Source organism: Schistocerca americana, chromosome 10 (assembly GCF_021461395.2).
Source record: "Schistocerca americana isolate TAMUIC-IGC-003095 chromosome 10, iqSchAmer2.1, whole genome shotgun sequence".
Taxonomy (NCBI): domain Eukaryota; kingdom Metazoa; phylum Arthropoda; class Insecta; order Orthoptera; family Acrididae; genus Schistocerca; species Schistocerca americana.
Window position 1 is genome coordinate 134,931,057 of NC_060128.1, and position 23,980 is coordinate 134,955,036.

The 23,980-nt window shown below is 42.1% G+C and overlaps 1 protein-coding gene across 1 annotated transcript in view; it reads right to left on the minus strand.

Annotated features, from left to right (window-relative positions):
- LOC124552299 (insulin-like growth factor-binding protein complex acid labile subunit) overlaps positions 1 to 23,980 on the minus strand; it is a 103,562-nt gene that overhangs the window by 2,889 nt on the left and 76,693 nt on the right. Inside the window, exon 4 of the mRNA XM_047126574.1 lies at positions 14,634 to 14,858. Within this exon, the coding sequence (XP_046982530.1) occupies positions 14,634 to 14,858 (225 nt within the window). The remainder of the gene's footprint in view (positions 1 to 14,633; positions 14,859 to 23,980) is intronic.

A 23,980-nucleotide genomic window follows, 5' to 3' on the forward strand; every position in this document is an offset into this window, starting at 1 on the left:
ATCCTAGAGTACTCGTTAAATTACTAAGATTCTAAGTTAAACATTTGAAATTTAAATGCTTAACCAGCACAATATATGCTTTTTGAGCATCACTGAATGAATGTCTCATGTTTCTCTAATCTAATTTCCTAAACAATCTATGTAATAAAAACTGGACCTCACGCCGATCAATTTGAGACCCCATTTGTCAATTTCCCACCCTTTCTGTGTATATATGACCTCATTTGTCCATTTCCCACCTTTCGTGTACATGCAGGGTGAGACACTAATTATTGCCACCAAGAATAGCTGCGAAAGTATGATAGGAGCTGAAACGTTTGTGGGACAAAAGTTGCATGAACAACGGGGACCATAATATGACGTTGGTTTTTTGTTGCTGTGTGGGATCGCTTCACACATATGAAGGTCAACTTCTTTTCTTTAAATGGGATGCTATAGTTTGGTGTTTATTTTCTGATAGCGGCTGTCGAGACGAATCCAGTAATGTGTAACAGTAAGATCTTTGAAGGTCAACTAAGGTCATAAATGTGGCACGAGCGTCCATTTACAGAAGATGACCATTGGTGTCAACACAGTGCTGCAGTCATCTTATCATGGATTGAGTGGTATTCCTTATCACATCGGCACTCATCGAAGCCCATGGTCTGACAATTCCCTCTCGCATATCTTCTGGTGTAGTAGGAATGTCTTTATAAACGATGTCTTTGACGAATACCCACAACAAAAAATCGAGAGGCGTCAAGTCTGGCGAAACCCATCTCCTCCGCGTCCAATCCAACGATTTGGGAATTGTCTCTGCAACTCATTTCTAGCCATCAGCGAAAACTCGTGTTGATACCAAATTCTGTTCCTTGTTCCTAAAGGTATTTCTTCCAATATCAGACCCAACATTTCTTGCAGAAATGTGGTGTACTTCCAACCATTAAGATTTCCTTCGTTCAATCCCACAAGATACATTCACGACCACGGTGTGCAACTTACCGCAGCCAACATGTATTTTAAAATTGCCCAATAATGCATGTTTTGCAAATTAACATTTCCATTGTTCGTGAATGTAGCCTCGTCAGTAAATAAAATAAAGTAATAACTGTCTCATCCGTCTCAATCTGCAGCTGAGCCCATCGGCAAAATTCAATGCATCGCATACAATCCGTATCAGTTATTTCTTGGTGGAGACCGATACGACACTACTCTGTCTCATGCCAGATTCCCTTGCGATTTCACGAGAACTAACACAAGGATCTCGAACCACAGTGGCGAGAGAACTAATTTCTGTTTCCTCGTTACTAACTTTCCTTTGACGGATACGTTTCCGATGCCTTAAAAATCCAGTTGTCCTCAGTTTATCATACACGTATTTAAATGTTCATCGATCAGGGTGAGTACGTTGGGGATATTTTTCTGCGTATAAGTCTCGTTGGCATTCTCCGTAAATGAGAAACTTATCGACTTGTTCCACGAAGGAATATATCATACACATTCACCTGATTCGGTGATGATACCGTTATTGTTCCTATTAGTGTTGTATTGCGAAACCATCAAATGGTGTTTACATGCCAATGGCACGTTAGATGGATACGCGGTATTCGGCGGTTATTTACGCTACTGGCCATTAAAATTGCTACACCAAGAAGAAATACAGATGATAAACGGGTATACATAGAACAAATATTATACTAGAACTGACATGTGATTACATTTTCACGCAATTAGGGTGCGTAGGTCCTCAGTAACCAGTACCCAGAACAACCACCTATGGCCGTAATAACGGCCTTGATACGCCTGGCCATTGAGTCAACCAAAGCTTGGATGGCGTGTACAGGTACAGCTGCCCATGCAGCTTCAACACGATACCACAGTTCATCAAGAGTAGTGACTGGCGACGTTTTCAGTAGATGAGAGATATGGAGAATGTGCTGGCCAGGGCAGCAGTCGAACATTTTCTGTATCCAGAAAGGTCCGTACAGGACTTGCAACTCCTGCGGTGGTGCATTATCGAGCTGTATTGTAGGGTTGCACAGGGATCGAATGAAGGATAGGGCGACGGGTCGTAACACACCTGAAATGTAACGTCCGCTGATCAAAGTGCCGTCAATGCGAACAAGAGGTGACCAATGGCACCCCATACCATCACGCCGGGAGATACGTCAGTATGGCGATGACGAATACACGCTTCCAATGTGCGTTCACCGCGATGTCGCCAAACACAGATGCGACCATCATGATGCTGTAAACAGCACCTGGATTCATCCGAAAAAAATGACGTTTTGCCATTCGTGCAACCACGTTCGTCGTTGAGTACTCTATCGCAAACGCTCCTGTCTGTGATGCAGCGCCAAGGCTAACCGCAGCCATGGTCTCCGACCTGATAGTCCATGTTGCTGCAAACGTCGTCGAACTGTTCGTGCAGATGGTTGTTGTCTTGCGAACGTCCCCATCTGTTTACCCAGGGATCGAGACGTGGCTGTACGATCCGTTACAGCCATGCGGATAAGATCCCTTTCATCTCGACTGCTAGTGATACGAGGCCGTTGGGATCCAGCATGGCTTTCCGTATTACCCTCCTGAACCCACTAATTCCATATTCTGTTAACAGTCATTGGATCTCGACCAACGCGAGCAGCAATGTCGCGATACGATAAATTGCAATTGCGATAGGTTACGATCGGAGCTTTATCAAAGTCGGAAACGTGATGGTACGCATATCTCCTCCTCACACGGGGCATTACAACAACGTTTCACCAGGCAACGCCGGTCAACTGCTGATTGTGTATGGGAAATCGGTTGGAAACTCACCTCATGTCAGCACGTTGTAGATGTCGTCACCGGCGCCAACCTTGTGTGAATGCTCTGAAAAGCTAATCATTTGCATATCACCGCATCTTCTTCCTGTCGGTTCAATTTCGCGTCTGTAGCACGTCAACTTTGTGGTGTAGCAATTTTAACGGCCAGTTGTGTACTATTTGAACAAAATTGTCAGAGCTTGTGCTTCGATAAGTGCCGAAGTGATAAAGAATAGCACTCAATCCATGCTAAGAAGATTGCAACACTGCGTTGATACCAATGACCATCACTTGGAACATCTTCTATAAATGGACGTTCATGCCAACTTTGTGACCTTCGTTGACCTTCAAAGATCTTACTGTTACACATCACTGGATTCGTCTCGACAGCCGCTCTCAGAAAATAAGTACCAAACTATAATATTCCATTTAAAAAAACAAAGTTGACCTTCATATGTATGAAGCGATCGCACCAGTAACAAATATTTAACGTCATAATAAGGGCCTCGTTTTCCCATGAAACATTTGTCCCACAAACTTTTCAGCTTCTAAGCTACTGTCATAGTTTAGGAGTTATTCTAGGTGGCAATAATTAGTGACTCACCCTATATATATATATATATATATATATATATATATATATATATATATATATATATATAAAGAGTAAAGAAAACTCCCTAGGAGATACTTCTAGGTGGCAATAAGTAGTGAGTCAGAGTATATATATATATATACATGGTGAGTCACTATTTATTGTCACCTAGAAGTATCTCCTAGGGATATATATACAGGGTGACTCACTTAGATGTATCTCCTAGGGAGTCTTGTTCACTCTCTTCTTAGCCACTTCAACAAAAACAAATTACTCACATGATTCGCTGATGATAAAGCTAGACGTAGGTGCTGAAACCCCAGCAGGTTATGTGCTCCCCGGTTAGTGGCGTTAGGCAGCAGAAAATACCGAAGACGTCCCTCGGTGTGTCAGACAAGCTGTGGTTGTGGTCTCGCCCACGAAACACCTGACAGGCTCCGAGACTCACGCACAGACACGCAGTGTCTGGCCCGGCGCTGTTTGTGCGTCCACTGATCGCCGGGATGCCCCGTTACAGCCGTCGCCGCAACAGCACGCCGGTGTTACACAATGGACCGCTGATACGGAAAACGCTGTCCCAGTAGAGCGATGGGGAGCTCGGGAGTTGCGTGCAACGACAAGCACCGTTGCCTTCTGACAGGACTACTCTGCAACAGCTCTAAATAACACGGAGGTGTAGAAAAATATACGCTACCAGTCACAATAAAAGGTTATTTATTTGTCACACGACCTGTTTCGGTCTTGCGCCCATCCTCAGGTGTTTATACATTCATGTACATGTTTATACTGTTGGAGATCAGTGTATAAATACAGAAAAATTATTTGCTGGTGACTAAACAGATACAAGTGGGACAATTGTAAGTGGCAAGGCAGCATTTGTCGAAAGTGTATCTGTACTTACATAAAGATGAAGCATCATTATTATAGACACGCTGTGGTGACAGTTTTGCCACTTAGTTACGCACTTATTGTCATTTTCACATCCATATTTCAGTTTTATCAAGTGTAGCTTCATATTTCACTATTACGATGTGCACTCGTGAAATACACTACGTTTACATACAAACATCATGAAAGAAGGTTGTATACATGGAAAAACCCTGGAGATACTAAAAGGTATCAGATAGATTATATAATGGTAAGTCAGAGATTTAGGAGCCAGGTTTTAAATTGTAAGACATTTCCAGGGGCAGATGTGGAGTCTGACCGCAACCTATTGGTTATGAGCTGTAGATTAAAACTGAAGAAACTGCAAAAAGGGGGGAATTTAAGGAGATGGGACCCGGATAAACTGAAAGAACCGGAGGTTGTACAGAGTTTCAGGGAGAGCATAAGGGAACAATTGACAGGAATGGGGGAAGAAATACAGTAGAAGAAGAATGGGTAGCTTTGAGGGATGCAATAGTGAAGGCAGCAGAGGATCAAATAGGTAAAAAGACGAGGGCTAGTAGAAACCCTTGGGTTACAGAAGAAATATTGAATTTAATTGATGAAAGGAGAAAATATAAAAATGCAGTAAATGAAGCAGGCAAAAAGGAATACAAACGTCTCAAAAATGAGATCGACAGGAAGTACAAAATGGCTACGCAGGCATGGATAGAGGACAAATGTAAGAATGTACAGGCTTATGTCACTAGGGGTAAGATAGATACTGGCTACAGGAAAATTAATGAGACCGTTGGAGAAAGGATAACCACTAGCATGAATATGGATGGAAACCCAGTTCTAAGCAAAGAAGGGAAGGCAGAAAGGTGGAAGGAGTATATACAGAGTCTATACAAGGAATATATTATGGAAATGGAAGAGGGTGTAGATGAAGATGAAATGGGAGATATGATACTGCGTGAAGAGTTTGACAAAGCTCTGAAACACCTTAGTCGAAACAAGGCCCTCTGAGTAGACAACATTCCATTAGAACTACTGACAGCCTTGGGAGAGCCAGTCCTAACAAAACTCTACCATCTGGTGAGCAAGATGTATGAAACAGGCGAATACCCTCAGACTTCAAGAATAATATAATAATTCCAGTCCCAAAGAAAGCAGGTGTTGACAGATGTGAAACTTATCGAACTATCAGTTTAATAAATCACGGCTGCAAAATACGAACGCGAATTCTTTACGGACGAATGGAAAAACTAGTAGAAGCCGACCTCGGGGAAGATCACTTTGGATTCTGTAGAAATATCGGAACACGTCAGGCAATAATGACTCTACGACTTATCTTAGAAGCTAGGTTAATGAAAGCAAACCGACGTTTCTAGCATTTGTAGACTTAGAGAAAGCTTTTGACAATGTTGACCGGAATACTCTCTTTCAAATTCTGAAGGTGGCAGGGGTAAAATACAGGGAGCGAAAAGCTATTTACAATTTTTACAGGAACCAAATGGCAGTTATAAGAGTCGAGGGACATCAAAGGGAAGGAGTGGTTGGGAAGGGAGTGAGACAGGGTTGTAGCCTCTCCCCGATGTTATTCAATCTGTATATTGAGCAAGCAGTGAAGGAAACAAAAGAAAAATTCGGAGTAGGTATTAAAATCCACGGAGAAGAAATAAAAACCTTGAGGTTCGCCGACGACATTGTAATTCTGTCAGAGACAGCAAAGGACTTGGATGAGCAGTTGAACGGAATGGATAGTGTCTTGAAAGGAGGATATAAGATGATCATCAACAAAAGCAAAACGAGGATAATGGAATGCAGTCGAATTAAGTCGGGTGATGCAGAGGGAATTAGATTAGGAAATGAGACACTTGAAGTAGTGAAGGAGTTTTGCTATTTGGGGATCAAAATAACTGATGATGGTCGAAGTAGAGAGGATGTAAAATGTAGACTGGCAGTGGCAAGGAAAGCGTTTCTGGAGAAGAAAAATTTGTTAACATCGAGTATAGATTTAAATGTCAGGAAGTCGTTTCTGAAAGTATTTTTATGGAGTGTAGCCATGTATGGAAGTGAAACGTGGATGATAAATAGTTTAGACAAGAAGAGAATAGAAGCTTTTGAAATGTGGTGCTACAGAAGAATGCTGATGATTGGATGGGTAGATCACATAACTAATGAGGAGGTACTGAATAGAATTGGGGAGAAGAGGAGTTTGTGGCAGAACTTGACTAGAAGAAGGGATCGGTTGGTATGACATGTTCTGAGACATCGAGGGATCACCAATTTAGTATTGGAGGGCAGCGTGGAGGGTAAAAATCGTAGATGGAGACCAAGAGATGTATACACTAAGCAGATTCAAAAGGATGTAGGCTGCAGTAGGTCCTGGGAGATGAAGAAGCTTGCACAGGATAGAGTAGCATGGAGAGCTACATCAAGATAGTCTCAGAACTGAAGACCACAACAACAACAACATGTCGGGTGTGTCAAAGCAGGTTACAGATGTTTCACCTGTAAATGGTATGCGGGTGAATCTGTTTTTCACAAAAAAGAAAAAACACATTCGCCAGCATACCATTTACAGGTAAAATCATACCTAATTGCCAACCTCTTTCAGAAAACTGGTATTCATATTTCTTTCAGCACTAACAACAAACTACAATAGCACATCATCCACAACAGTAAGACAAACAGCCAACGCTATCACAAATCAGGTTTTTACAAACTTTTATGTGACAATTGCCCACAGTTCTATTTAGGCCAAACTGGAAGGAGTTTCACTATAAAATACCGTGACCATATGGTTGTCTTCTGGCTAAATAAATTTGTGTACAGGATGGGGCGTATGGGCAGGCGGTGGGCGTCGTGGAATAATAGGGTAGTTTTTAGAGAGAGGCCATTTATTGGCTAAAGCATGTTGAAAGGGGATACATAGGCCTAGGGAGGTGAGGGTGAGCCAGAGCATACAATTTGGCGAACATTGTTCGCGAAGCTACCGAAAGTGGTTGTCTGCCAAAACTAAGTCGACAGTGCCGCAGCACCGAGAGAAGCGGGAGATGTTTAATGCTATAGGGCGCGCATCCGTCTCGCGGGTGAGCAAGAACACAAGAGATCGGGCCCGGCGACGGGCGGCCGGGTATATTCGACGCACCACGCGGCTTCCTCCGCCCTGATTGGTCAGGACCGAGCAAACCGTGCGGGCGGCATGGAACTTTCCAGAGCGTTGCCTGCTAAGCGACGCCTGGGGCGGTGTTACCTCGTCAGCACATGAGAGAGGCGCGTGAACAAGGTGCCCTTCCTCGGTGTTGACTTCCTGTTACTAGACCGTGGGACGAAAGAATTTACAGGCAGCTAACACTGCCGGCCGTGGCTTGGCCGCAATGGAAAAATGAAGTTACCGGTTGGAGGCTCATATAATAAAGTAAAATCCCTTATTGTCTGGCTCATCCTTTACATTTGATAAATCCATCTTTGCGGTGCACCTTAAAGACCATGGTCACTCAGCCACAGCCATTACAGAAAACCTACAAAAACTACACATTGTGATCAAAGGAAAGAAAATTAATCTGCTTGAAGAGCTAGATATTTATATCCACAACTCTAACTCACTATACCTTATTGTCAACGAACAAGTGGAGCTTGCAAACAAATCCTATCTTCACATATTTCATGAAATATTCAAAAACAGAAACTAATTATCGTCTGATATAATAACAAAGTAATATTCTATGGAAATTCGATGTAGCAGTCATACAATAGTCCATGTGTCACTATCGTAATTTGCAATAGTCATACTGTAAACACAAGCTGTAACTGTCATTGTATAATGCGTAATAGCTTTCAAAATTTCATCTGTATAACGTTTTGTACCTCCTAGATCGAAGTTCTCTGGCAACAGTATGGCTCAAAACAGTTCTAGCTGTCATATTTTAATTTGTAATAGCTTTAAGTAATTTCATATATATAACATCACCGTACTTCCTAGATCTAAGTTCTTCGACAAAAATGTGAATCAAAAAATTTCATAATGTGTATCAAAAAACTTCGCAATCTATAATAGCTTTTTAAGTTTTTATATATGCAACACCCTTGCACTTCCTGTGGCTAAGTTCTTTGACCATAACCTACAAGTTTCTCTATGGTTAACATCTTTACATCTGCTACATCTAAGTTCTTTGACCACAGCCCACATGTTTGTATGTAAACATAGTGTATTTCATGAGTGCACATTGTAATAGTGAAATATGAAGCTATACTTGGTAAAAAGTGGCAAAACTGTCTCCACAACGTAACTGTAATAATGGTGCTTCATCTTTATGTAAGTACAGATATATTTTCGTCAAATGCTGCCTTATCACTTACAATTGTCCCACTTGTATCTGTGTAGTTACTTTTTTTTTATTTATACAGCGATCTCCAACAGTATAAACGTATACATTAATGTATAAACACCTGAGGATGGGCGCAAGCCCGAAACCGGTCGTGTGACAAATAAATAACCTTTTACTGTGACTGGTAGCGGATATTTTTCCACGCCCTATAGAGCGGAAAAGCATTTCTGCACCTCACGTCCATTGTGTGCTATCCCGCTTGAAGTCCACGTGAAAGTTTCTTTTACTGGTCTTGTAAATAATATCATCGTTGGCTTTTTTGGTGAAAAGCAAAATAGGCCTACGTGCCACATATCCGCTATTGGAACACGCAGTACATCAAGAAAGTTTTTAAAAAAATTGTAACATTTTCCTACAGTGGGTAGCGTTTCTTAAAGGTAACAGAAAAGTTCCTGTAATATGTACAGAAAACAATACCTGCTGTGGTACGGACCAATCTGTCTTCTCTTTCCCGTCTGTCTGATACGTGGAAGTAGTCGCTACAGACAATGCTACGAGTTGTTACCACTCATCTCGACACATCCTTCAGCCTTTCTTCGCAGTGAACCATGCACATACATTCATGTGCGTTCATTCGGAATGCCTCAAGTACATAAAAATAATAAAAAAACGAAGGAACTGTCCGAATAGGACAGAAATCGGTCGATGAGATGTACTTGTACAGACAAACAAATGATTAAGATTTCAGAAAAATTTGATGATTTATTCAAGAAAATGAGTTTCACAGATTGAGCAAGTCAGTAACGCATTGGTACATCTCTGGCCCATAAGCAAGCAGTTGTTCGGTCGGCCTGACGTTCATGTATAGAGACGTTGGATGCCCTCCTGAGGGGTACCTAAACCATTCTGTCCTAATGCAGCATTAGATCTACATCTACATCTACATTTATACTCCGCAAGCCACCCAACGGTGTGTGGCGGAGGGCACTTTACGTGCCACTGTCATTACTTCCGTTTCCTGTTCCAGTCGCGTATGGTTCGCGGGAAGACAAAGCCTCCGTGCGCGCTCGAATCTCTCTAATTTTATATTCGTGATCTCCTCGGAAGGTATAAGTAGGGGCAAGCAATATATTCGGTACCTCACCCAAAAGCGCACCCTCTCGAAACCTGGACAGCAAGCTACACCGCGATGCAGAGCGCCTCTCCTGCAGAGTCAGCCACTTGAGTTCGCTAAACATCTCCGTAACGCTATCACGCTTACCAAATAACCCTGTGACGAAACGCGCCGCTCTTCTTTGGATCTTCTCTATCTCCTCTGTGAACCCGACCTGGTACGGATCCCACACCGATGAGCAATACTCAAGTATAGGTCGAACGAGTGTTTTGTAAGCCACCACCTTTGTTGATGGACTACATTTTCTAAGGGCTCTCCCAATGAATCTCAACCTGGCACCCGACCTACCAACAATTAATCTTATGTGATCATTGCAGTTCAAATCCTTCTGCACGCATACTCCCAGATATTTTACAGAAGTAACTGCTACCAGTGTTTGTTCCGCTATCATATAATCATACAATAAAGGATCCTTCTTTCTATGTATTCGCAATAAATTACATTTGTCTATGTTAAGGGTCAGTTGCCACTCCCTGCACCAAGTGCCTATCCGCTGCAGATCTTCCTGCATTTCGCTGCAATTTTCTAATGCTGCAACTTCTCTGTATACTACAGCATCATCCGCGAAAAGCCGCATGGAACTTCGGACACTATTTACTAGGTCATTTATATATAGTGTGAAAAGCAATGGTCCCGTAAAACTCCCCTGTGGCACGCTAGAGGTTATTTGAACGTCTGTAGACGTCTATCCATTGAGAACAACATACTGTGTTCTGTTTGCTAAAAACTCTTCAATCCAGCCACACAGCTGGTCTGATATTCCGTAGGCTCTTGCTTTGTTTATCAGGCGACAGTGCAGAACTGTATCGAACGCCTTCCGGAAGTCAAGGAAAATGGTATCTACCTGGGAGCCTGTATCTAATATTTTCTGGGGCTCATGAACAAATAGAGCGAGTTGGGTCTCACACGATCGCTGTATCCGGAATCCATGTTGATTCCTACAGAGTAGAGATAATAAAAACCCGGTGCTCATTGGAGCGCCCTGTCCGCAATGCTCCAAACATTCTCAATTTAGGAGATATCTGGCAACCTTGTTGCCCAGAGTATGGTTGACAAACTCGAAGGCAAGCAGTGGAAACTCTCGCCGTCAGTGGGTGGGCATTGCATTACTGAAAAGTGAGTCCCGGATGGCAACAAAACGCGACGTACAGCGTCGTTTGGATGTCTTTATGCTGTTAGGATGACAACCACAGTAACCCGGGATGAAAGAAAATTGTAGCCCAGACCATCACTCCTGGTATCCTACCACTGTCCGGGTCGTCTTCACACATGTCTTTGCTGGTCATCACCGGCCGGTGTGGCCGAGCGGTTCTAGGCGCTTCAGTCTGGAACCGCGCGACCGCTACGGTCGCTGATTCAAATCCTGCCTCGGGCATGGATGTTTGTGATGTCCTTAGGTTAGTTAGGTTTAAGTAGTTCTAAGTTCTAGGGGACTGACGACCTCCGATGTTGAGTCCCATAGTGCTCAGAGCCATTTGAACCATTTTCGCTGGTCATCGGGGTTCATTTCAAAGCGGAGCTCAGCAGAGAAAACGATTCTACTCCTGTCAATGAGATTCCATGTCGAAGAAGTGTCAGGAGACGTAGGATACCAACCTCAGTGAAATTGTAGTCACTGGTTTGTCTCTTTACATATATATTTTTGTACACTGGTCACACGCCATTGTGATAACGTCTACACATTGTCGATGGGTTGGGCATTCAGCAGTGATTTTCAACCTCCCCCTGGCCAGAAATGTATCAGATGCAGCTGCGCTGAACGTGGAGGACATTCTGCTGGCTATCCTAGACCAAATTACCATCCATGAAACGTTGCGGATAGCTACTGTCGCACAAGGTGTATAAAACAGGATGATATCCTGTCGTGCATAAGGTAGAGCTGTTGTGTCTCTGCGAGGGTAGCATTCTTCAACAACGCTGGTAATTCCTCGCGCAGAAATCGGTGATACACAGGACGTGTTAATCTGGTTGATAAAGTGCATGGGCCTGTGAGTCTGTTATCACCTTTTTCTTGTTCAGTATCTTTGCTATCGTGCAATCACTGATAACACATGATAGTGGTCTCTGTTCTGTGTGAAATTTTTATACATACTCCTGTTTCATATTTGTATTTTATATGCTGTTTTCCAGAACACAGAACAGCCGTATATCGTTGACTACTAAAGAGCTTTATAACACTTGTACCTGGGGGCAAAGAGCATTCCCATTCCTCAGTCTCATGAAAAGTCGCTAAGCAACTGTGTTGTATTGACCATTTGAATTGAGAGAATGCACAGTGGAAAATAATACGGAGTCTTCCAGACGACGGTACAGGGAGGAAGTTTCGTAATACGTTTGTCACACATTTTCTAAGCAGAATCACCTTTCCAGTCATTGATTACACAGAGAGGATAGGAATCGACGGTATATATATATATATATATATATATATATATATATATATATATATATATATAGGGGAGAGAGGAAATGTGAATCACAGTCTACCAAACTGAAATTTATTAACAGTAAGCACAACTCACATCGCGTATCAAGAGAAAAATCATATCTATGTGCTTCATTAAAGTAAACTTTTCTTAACCAGGCAGTTATATATGACGTCAGCACGGGGTATTTGTGTGAGATGGGTACTTCAGGAAGTTCTGAGTCTCACAGCAGAAGATTATCGTTGCGATCGAAAACTAAGGGAGCAGATTGCACGGTACTTACGTACCAGCATGCAAAGGGACAAAAATCTAAGTCCACTACCATTAGTTAATGACTTAATAATTTCGATAAATCACAACCCATTGAAATCTTTTCCAGCCTGAGCGTATTCATTCCCTTAGGGGAACTGTACAGGATGCCATTACGTGGAACTATAGAGTGTGGATTGCAGTTTCTGAACCAGCCCATCAAAGAAGAAATGTAATAAAATTGGCAAAGACTGACACATGCAAATCTTGATACATTTATAAGTATTCGTTCGGTTTAGTGAGACGAGAAATTATCGATTTGCCAATCTTCTAGCGGACAACAGGATCCACTCCAGGCTCACGTAATGCTTGGTACTACAAAGACGTGCCAGTCCAACCTGAATTATCAAACATGAAACATAAATACATAAAATGACCGATAAGGAAGACAGAATTTAACCACAATTTACTGAAAACGATCAATAGATAGAATGATCTGTGGGATTTATATCGTGGTAACATGGTTCAAGAAGGTCTGCAGTCACAGGGTCATAACACAAAAGATACATTATAATATTGACTTCACTTGGCCAAAGAGAGTTTTAATGTTCGCAAGCACAGAAGCAAAATACTCAGACGAGTTGACGATCGTGCTGAAAACAGTGATTCAGCTACAAGCCTAACTCGAAGTAAGGAATTCCCAAAATCTGCAATAATATCTCTACTATTACTTTAAGTAAACGTAATGATTACTTACATTTCTAATAAAACCATAACAAAATCCGTCTACATTTGAAGTGAGAGGTCAGTGCACCCTGAAAGTCTGTACTGTGCTTCGAAGCGTGATTTCATGAAAGGCCCTAAATCATTCACCTGTAAGTGAAAATTGTGCCATAAGTGAACATACGAAATTTAGTTAGCTGTGTTTTTATAGTGAGAAAGAACTTTATCGTAGTGGAACGAAGTAATTAAAAGGGCGTCTACCATAACCTAACCCAGGTAAAACTGAAACCATAATACTTACAACAGATCTAACGTAACCACTCGCCACTGTCTCAGTGATTTACATCTTACATCCCGTAGCCACACGTTACACGATCTTGTTGCTTATTTATCTACATTATGGTACTGTACGTTATTTTTATGAGAGTGAGCTTCTAATGTTTGTAACAGTCCGTAACGATTTTCCACGCAAAAATGAGAACATGGATTTTCTTGAATTACAGCGGCAACTACCAAGAATCAAAACAAATGTTTAAGACAAATTGTACATAGTTTTTTATGTAGAATCTGATTCTTTAATAAAAAATGGGGGTTCCCATTTGAAATTTTTAAAGTTGCCTCCCGCTCCACCTCCAGGGGCTGAGGTGGCGGGCTAAATTTAGTCCCCCTCGAAAATAATCAACTTTGGATTCTACACATTTTTTCGTGCGAAACTTATTTTTCGAGTTATTCGGGTTTGTCAACTTAAAATTTGCACCCTGTATATGGAGAAATATATGAAAAAGATTAATTGTATGCACAAAAGCAAGGCAGATAAACATTCTTTAAAAACAACACTCATTGTGAAAATAAATACATAATCTGACAATGGTAACAGCCATGTTTTATTGCAGTAACATATTTTCCAATTTCTTGGGACATGAATTTATAGTGAGTCCAAGATATTGGGAAAGGGTATAATCTCCTTCCGTTTTCTCACAAAGACACCAACACTCCGCCAGAACATGGTAGACGATTGTATATCCTCCAGACATCGTGAACTCACTGCATATGAACGTGATAAGACAACTCAGATAATTTTATTGTATTGACATGTCACAAAATTCTACATTTACATACCTAATTTATAGCTGCAGGCAACAGAAAATTTGTACAAATATATCCTGATATCATGGACGTACTGAATGATGTACTGCTTAGCTACATGAGCAAAACCGAGACTGTGTAGCATTCCCTCGCGTCCAAATTCATTATGTCTTCTCATGAGGATACATCGAGGTAAATGCCCACCATTCAACATATGTTAGAAGCTGTGCATGACTCCAGATACACAGGAGATTGTAATTACTGGAATTTCCTGCTTGTGTAGTTGGTGTTTGTCTTGCTACTGTTGACTACTCAGGGCGACAGCAAGTTTTTGTAGTGATGTCACTGGAGACAGTGGCTTCCTCCTGGGACATACCTACCCCTACACTTTACTGGCCACTGCCCTTGAGACAGTGAGTTGCTGTCACCTGACGGATATCTCTGCCAGCCTGTGGGCCAGGCCCCGAGCACTGCGGTCCAACATCACCGATGTCGATGTTGTGTGATGTCAGCCACGCAGACATCGCAGCAACTTCGCAGCTGGTGCAGTCCCAAGGGTTATGTCCCACCCACATCTGTTTCAGCGATGGTGTCCCAGCAAACAGCTCGACTGACAGGCTGTGGACAAGACACAAAATCTGTTATTGCTGGTAACATCAAAAGGTCGCAGCGCACTCTGTGGTTTCAGATGAATATGAACTGCAGCAGACTTATGTTCAAGCCATCCTTGAGAGAGAAATGTATGGAACTAAAGCATTCATAACCGGCTGTATTAGAGTTTGCCTACAAGGTATCAGGAATGCTCCTTTTGAACTGTTGACAGGGATTGAGTTTCCTGATATGACCTGCACAGGACACTATTCGGTGAGCGTTTCTCAATTATAAAGGCTCACTACAGTAGCCAAACTACAGGTTTCGCTCAATAATACACTGTTGTGTTGATCACTATGTTCTTTTTATTACTGCTCCTGAGTATGCATTTTGCTTTAACAACATATACAGATCAAATCTACGGTACAGAGAAATAGCATTTAAAGGATGGAACAAACATTTGTACAAACAATGTTTATAACAGATGTGCTGATGCGGAAGTTGATACACAACACCAGAGCAGAGTTAAAACTGCTTACTGGACTTCAAAAGCCAGACTGGCTCTCGCCGTGTGACACATTACAAAGTAAAACGTTTGGAAACGAGGTGACTGTACTGGACAGAGATAGTAAATATGATTTTCTACATCAATTTTTAACGTGAAACGATTATTCCTCCCCTGAAAATTTCTAATTACACCGTAAACGTACAACAATTTAAATTCCTGTTACAGTAGAGGTTATTTTGCGTTGAAAGATGTGAGACTTGAATCAAATGTCACCACATTTACAATCTTAATCCTTACGTTAGCAAGAACGTAATTTGTTTAAATAATCATTATGGATAAAGGTAATATACTGTTACCATTATCGGAATTAACTGTTACGGCAATGTTGTCTGTCAAATTTTGTTTATTTTCGTGAGAGTATTTTATTCCATGTTTGAATGTTGGTGTACGTGTGAGTCTTTATTTCCTCTTCTGTAGCGTTACCGACATGTAAATTACTTTTGTCATTTAGTTGAAAATTTTGCCATGTCTATAGCGATTTTTGGTGTGGCAATCGAGTGTGTTCTCGACTTGTGAACTTTCGTGATAAAATTGTAGTTAAGTCCTTTGTTTAGTAGCTTCTCTTCATCTTTTGTAGAAGACTTAGTTGTAAGATTTTTAATGTATGGGCAGAATTGGAATGATAGCATAAGTTCTTGTGTGGGTTGGAGTGATTGGAATTGTACAAATTCTAGTTTTTTTCTTGTATTACAGTTTTTGTATCTGTGTGCTAAAATGCTATTTACACATCTGCATATTGCAAACAGTGTTACTCCTCTAACACTTGACTTTATGTTTAACTGTATTGATAATTATGTCTCTCATTTTAGCATACAGATATTAAAATTGCACAATAAGAAAACAAAGAATCAAAAATTTGCACAACACCCATCACTCCAATTCACACAAGAACTTCCATTATCATTCCAGTTCTATCTGTGCATTAAAAATTTGCAAATATATCTTATACAAGAAATGAAGAAAAACCAATTTAAAAAAGGACTTAAGCAGAATCTTAACCTGAAAATACGTAACAAGTCGATTACACACCCCATTGTCGCAACATAAATAGCTATAGACATGGCACAATTATATAATAAACAACAAAACGAACTCTCAGATAACATCAGTAACACTACAGAACAAAAAATAAAATATCACACATACAACCAACATACAAAAATAACAAAAAATAAATAAAAGACAGTAATTGTTACATGTGCAGAAGGAGCATACAACTTCGGTGTTAATACCAAACTGTAGCTAGGGGTATTACTTGAGGCTGTGAGAGGAAATAATCTCAAAAAAATGGTTCAAATGGCTCTAAGCACTATGGGACTTAACATCTGAGGTCATCAGTCCCCTAAACTTAGAACTACTTAAACCTAACTAAACTAAGGACATCACACACATCCATGCACGGGGCAGGATTCGAACCTGCGACCGTAGCAGCAGCGCGGTTCCGGACTGAAGCGCCTAGAACCGCTCGGCCACAGCGTCCGGCAAATAAGCCCACATTCGAAATCTTTGATATAGGCTCGTATAAAACACAATGATAGTAATTACATAAATGGCACTTAAAACCAATTACAGTAAAAACACTGATGACTAATGACAGTAATGACATTTATAGAGAGGAATAATTGTTTCACATTAAGAATTAATGCCGCAAATTATACACACATCAAAAAAAGTTTTACGTCAGCCTGCTTCCCAGAACTCATGAAGATAGACGTTAACTGTGGATATTGTATTACAGACACGCTCCCTTTGTCTGTTCAGACATGTCATTAAACCCGCCCAAAGATGTAAACAACCGTGCATGAGCAGCGCCTATTAGAAGGAGGGTGTTTGACAGCCGATCAGTTCCAGTCATTCCACCTGGAAGGAGGTACACGGCTCGTGTGCTCTGTAGTTCAAACGTGCCTAGACGGCCAATACCCGGTTCGATCGCGTCCGCATTGTTATTTTGTGCCAGGAAGGGCTCTCAACAGTGTCCAGGCGTCTCGGAGTGAACCAAAGTGATGTTGTTAGGACATGGAGGAGATATAGAGAGGCAGGAACTGTCGATGATATGCCTCGCTCAGGCCTGTATCCAGCCTACAATGCCTTAATGATAGACACATGGCATGTCGTACTGTATTGTTCAAGCATGTGGCACCCACAGCAAATATGATTGACAAGAGATATCAGACATATACAAAGGCAGTCACACTCGTAGTCACATGTTTGTTTAACTCAGGGGACAAAATCACAGATATAATGAAAATCATGAAGTGGCAGAATCTTGAAATTCCAAGAATCAAGCAAGTAATTTAGATATACAGTACAAGACCGTAGGTCTGAATCCTGTAGGAATGACGATGACCAAATTAGACCAACTACCGTACATATAGTTGCGTTTGCAGTTATCATTGCCCCTCCCCACGTGAATGGAACGATACAGTACCCTGACCAGAGGAAAGTTACTACCCTCAGCCAAAAAATAACGCAGTGATTTGGTTAATGGGCAAATATACAAGTTATGTTTTTAACAATATTGGGAGCGATGAACATATTAAATACAAGATGTATATGGAAAATGAATTCGAGAAAATACTCAAATATCAGAATCACAATAAGAAATATGGTAACATGCTTCGAATTGTCTTCAACCGAATGGGTATAGGTTAGGAACTGGATTCCTAGTAGAGAGGGAATGGATTGTGTCACGTTCCCGACCCTAACCTCACCTGCAAGTCACACATGAGAAATAAATCAGCAGTACAGCAGATACAAGAATATGGCGAGAAACATCTGGTGTCTGATATAAAGGAAGGTCTTGAACTTCCTACAGATGCGTTTAGAAGGCTGGAACTGACAAAAATAACAAGCCAGTGAAATATTTTGCGATGTCGCTGTTCGGGACTTCTCTTCTGTCCATGGAATTTACCCTGGAAGGAACACACATCAAGGATTTACTGAATGATTAAGTTGGGTCTGGGAAATGATGATGAGGAGCCGGCTCCAGAAGAAGAAAATGTGCATGCTGAACTGCCACCAGTTGAAGGTGACAGTGCAGGTGCTAAATTGTGCTACTGCTAAAGACATTTCTTGAATGCTGTAATTTATGACTGCAATTATCTGTCACCTTATTTATGTCATTTAATTGTAGCCACTTTTGTTACTGTTTTTGGTGAATAAAAAAAAAAAAAAAGAAAACACGTACTAAAATGGGAAGTACCCACTCCCATGCCGTTAACAATGGTTCGCTGAGCAGGGATGTAGATGATGACGTAAATGAAGTGTGACAAGCTATCAAACTCAGCTGGTGTGTTCTGAACTCAAATGAAACATGACAGATGGAAAGAGACAAAGTAAACTGTTTATTATTTCAAAATTAACCATCATAACTGTTAATACATACCGAGTGGTTATGATTAAATTGCAACTGTTCACGGAGGTCCATTGTGGGCTGTAAATATCGTATGACAGCGAAATTCGGTAGATATGTGTGCAGCGCTCTCTCCCAACTACGCGTTTTCGTGAACTTGGCTGTCTATCTGTGTTTGGTTTCCCGCCCTTGTAGCGGTTACGTCGTGGTTCTCCTTCCTTATACGGGTGGCAGCAGTGATGTGTATCGATATTTGCGCCGTGTACCATCTTTGGTTTGGTGCATGTAGTTTCCAGCAAGGGGGTCTGGAGTGAGTTGGTCGGTTGTTGCGGACGAGGGAAGTTCTCTGCGCAGTGCAGTCGGCTGCGTCCGATTTCAGCCCCTGCGCAGTGTCGGAGCGTGTGTGGAGCTGTCCGATGGCTACGAGCTTCGTGGTTCTCCGACTCAGGACGTCCAAGTTGAGTAGTGGTTTCAACTACCCAAGCCACGTCTATTCATGTTGTGGTGGTTCGCTTCGGTGGTTCGTTGTTGGGGAGGTTTTCAGGTGAGCAACACCGAGTGGTTTAACAGTTTGTTTCTTTCCATCTGTCATGTTTCATTTGAGTTCAGTACACGCCAGCTGAGTTTGATAGCTTGTCACACTTCATTTACGTCATCATCTACATCCCTGCTCAGCGAACCATTGTTAACGGCATGGGAGTGGGTACTTCCCATTTTAGTACGTGTTAGGGTACTGTATCGTTCCATTCACATGGGGAGGGGCAATGATAACTGCAAACGCAACTATGTGTACGGTAGTTGGTCTAATTTGGTCATCGTCATTCCTACAGGATTCAGACCTACGGTCTTGTACTGTATATCTAAATTACTTGGTTGCTTCTTGGAATTTCAAGATTCTGCCACTTCATGATTTTCATTATATCTGTGATTTTGTCCCCTGAGTTAAACAAACATGTGACTACGAGTGTGGCTGTCTTTGTATACGTCTAGGCACGTTTGAACTACAGACAACACGAGCCGTGTACCTCCTTCCTGGTGGAATGACTGGAACTCATCGGCTGTCGGACTCCCTCCTCCTAATAGGCGCTGCTCATGCATGGTTGTTTACGACTTTGGCCGGGTTTAGTGACATCTCTGATCAGACAAAGGGACTGTGTCTGTGATACAATATCCACAGTTAACGTCTATCTTCATGAGTTCTGGGAAGCAGGGTGACGTAAAACTCTTTCTCTGATGTGTGTATAATTTGCCGCATTAATTCTCAATGTGAAACAATTATTCCTCTCTTCAAATGTCATTACTGTCATTAGTCATCAGTGTTTTTACTGTAATTGGTTTTAAGTGCCATTTATGTAATTACTATCATTGTGTTTTATGCGAGCCTACATCAAAGATTTCGAATGTGGGCTTATTTGCCGGACGCTGTGGCCGAGCGGTTCTAGGCGCTTCAGTCCGGAACCGCACTGCTGCTACGGTCACAGGTTCGAATCCTGCCCCGTGCATGGATGTGTGTGATGTTCAAATGGTTCAAATGGCTCTGAGCACTATGACACATCTGTGGTAATCAGTCCCCTACAACTTAGAACTACTTAAACCTAACTAACCTAAGGACATCACACACATCCATGCCCGAGGCAGGATTCGAACCTGCGACCGTAGCAGTCGCGCGGTTCCGGACTGAGCGCCTAGAACCGCTAGACCACCGCGGCCGGCGTGTGTGATGCCCTTAGGTTAGTTAGGTTTAAGTAGTTCTAAGTCTAAGGGACTGATGACCTCTGATGTTAAGTCCCATAGTGCTTAGGGCCATTTGAACCATTTCTTTTGAGGTCATTTCCTCTCACATCCTCAAAAACAAAGTTCCTTTCTCTTCTATACAAGTAATACCGCTAGCTACAGTTACGTATTAACACCGAAGTTGTATGTTCCTTCTGCACATGTGGTTCTACTACTGAGATTTAGCCGCGACGCTGTACAATTAACTATTTTGGTCGACTACGATTTGAGTGCACTAGTTGATTTTTCTGCCCTGTGGCCGTTAGTGTTCTGGTTTCCTGCCCTGGGCACTGACGTAAATTCAGGCAGTGTTGTTCCATAAAAACACGGCAGTTCTCCCGTGTTTTTATGGAACAATCAGTACGCCGGGAAAGCTTTAAACATCACATCGGTCAGTGTTCTTTTTGAGTGAAGTTAATAATTACCGTGTTTCAAATTCAAGTGTACCAGCGGAATTTTCTGCCTAGTGGCCGTTAGTGTTCCGGTTACCTGCCCTGGCCACTAACGCAATTTCAGGCAGCGTCCTTTCCTCACCTCTTGCCACTGTCCAACATGGTGTGTAATTTTGAAAGCTATTGCATACTCCATTGTGGATTATCACGTTTGTAACGTTGCTGGTTTCAGTTCTCATGCACTGATTGACGGGAGGCAAGTCGTTGTGTCGGTCGGTCCGTGGCTGTCCCCTGGTTGGGTTCCGACAGATCAAGTGTAGTTGGGCTCACCACCTGTCTCACGTAAGTGAACGAGGGCAGACCGACCTCCCTGGAGGCTTTCTGGGTGCCACCGGTGTTTCAGTATCTATTGTCAGCTATTTTAAATTTTAAGTTTGTGGTTATTGTTTGTTTCTTAAAAATTTTGCAAAATTAATTTTTAAACTTATCTTTCAAGCTTAAACATTGTAGCCTTCTGCCTTTAAAGATTATGGTAATATATTTTGAATTTTTGAAGTTTATTGTGGCCCTCAGCCATTGGTATTGCACATTGCATATGTTGTTTCTTTAAATTATTTTATTGCTATCTTCATTGGATTTTTTATCTTGTTGATTTTTAAGATTTCTTGTTGTTAAACATGCTGGCCTTTTGCCTTTAAAGATCTATGGTAATATATTCTGACGTTTGATATTTAATTGTGGCCCTCAGTCATTTGTGTTGCACCTTGTATATGTTGCCTTTTGGGCTTTTAATTATTTTATTGCTATCTTAACTGAATTTTTAATTTTTTATAAGATTTCTTGTTGGCCTTCTGCCTTTAAAGGTCTATGGTAATACATTCCAAAATTTTAGAAATTAATTGTGGCCCTCAGCCATTTGTATTGCACTTTGCGTATGTTGTTTTTCTTTTAATTATTTTATTGCTATCTTAAATGGATTTTTATCTTGTTAAGATTTCTTGTTAGAGGGCTTCAGCCGTGAAGGAGTTGCTAAATTAGTAAGTGACAATTAGAAGCAGAAACTGACTTCTACCCTTCGCCCTTTCCACAAGCCTATTACCTGTTCTGTCCAGCGGGTTTAGCGGGCGTATCAATATGCTAAGGCGTTAATGCGGAAATGATGTACTTTGGAAAACAGTTTAGTTACAGTTGTGGCCACCATGTGCAAATCTGGCGCTGTACACTGTTTGTACGACGGTATGACATGCACGCTGTAATTTGAGAAGCCATAACGTGAGTGAACAGTGTGGCAATCGAGAAGAGACCGTGTGCTGTTAGTGAAACTGTTTCATGTGAACGGAAGCAATTACAGTGTGGCATTGAAAGCGTAATGCCGATTCAACGGTCTGAGGAGAGACCCAGTACCTTGAAATAGTTTGAAGAAGATGACAATGAAATTTTAAAACTCGCGTCAGCTTGATGTGTGACCCGGAAGACGAGGTTGTTGTTGCTGTAACTGACCATGCAGCACATGTCCCGCGGAGAGCTACTGGTCCTGACAATTGTCCATCCCGTGGTCACTATTATGGAAAGTCTTGCGGTCTATTTTACACTGGTACCCGTACGCTATTCTGACGGTGCAGCTCATGATCTGCAGCGACGTTCTCAACGCGCTCTGCGTTTCTGGCACGTATCGAAGTTGATGACACGTCGCCGGGCCATGTTCTGCAGTGTGACGAGGCACATTTCACTCTGCAGGGTGAAGTGAATACACACAACAGCCGAGTTTGGGGTGCTGTTTAGTGGACGAAGAATCATAACACTTGCCGCATGTGACGAGGCGTGGATTCACAAGCACCTCTAGTCTCGGTCCGTTCCTCTTTGAAGAGAATACACCCAGAGGTCTTTCAGGTGTACTGTGACGTCCCCACGCTATCGAGACCTGCATATACAGCATATGCTAGCCGCTTTTGGAAGAGCTCAGCTGTGTGGAAACCACTGTTTCCTTGTAAGATGGATGGTTCAAATGGCTCTGAGTGTGGTGTCACCGCCAGACACCACACTTGCTAGGTGGTAGCTTTAAATCCGCCGCGGTCCATTAGTATACGTCGGACCCGCGTGTCGTCACTGTCAGTGATAGCAGACCGAGCGCCACCACACGGCAGGTCTAGAGAGACGTACTGGCACTCGCCCCAGTTGTACAGCCGACTTTGCAAGGAACGGTTCACTGACAAATACGCTCTCATTTGCCGAGACGATAGTTAGCATAGCCTTCAGCTACATTTGCTACGACCTAGCAAAGCGCCGTATTCAATTGATATTGAGATTCTATTAATGTATCATCAAGAGTGATGTTCTACAAATGTGGATTAAAGTTAAGTATTCCAGAGGCTACGTACTTTGCTTTATAGCATTCATTACGTATCCTGTTTCAGACCTCACGCCAGCCTGCGTGAGTTTAAGCGCGTGCCTTTCGGCTTCCTCTCATTGTGTCTAGGCTGTCTTGTCTAGACACAACACTGAGCACTATGGGACTTAACTGCTGGGGTCATCAGTCGCCTAGAACTTAGAACTACTTAAACCTAACTAACCTAAGGACATCACACACATGCATGCCCGAGGCAGGATTCGAACCTGCGACCGTAGCGGACGCGCGACTCCAAACTGAAGCGCCTAGAACCGCTTGGCCACACCGGCCGGCTGCAAGATGGAGAAACACCTTATATCCCTCGCCCAATGAAAAGATCTGCTTAATGAAACCTTCCACGAACATCTGCAGAGGTTTTCCAGGTGGATGACCTGAAATATCACCTGGTCTGCAGACATCTGAACGATCGCGTTTACCAGAGACCTGTCCAGTTTCTAGATCATCTGAAGGCCAATATACAGTAACACGTTGCTCAGATTCCACCAGCAGTGCTACAGGCGATTGTTGACGACGTCGTTTAACAAATGCATCGTCTCGTCAACGTCTCCTGTGCTCCACTGAACAAATATCCTAAGTAGGGATTAATAATAAAATCAACATAATGGCTTTCTCACTTGAGAAGAATCCATAATTCCTTTTGATTTGGCAATGTTTTTA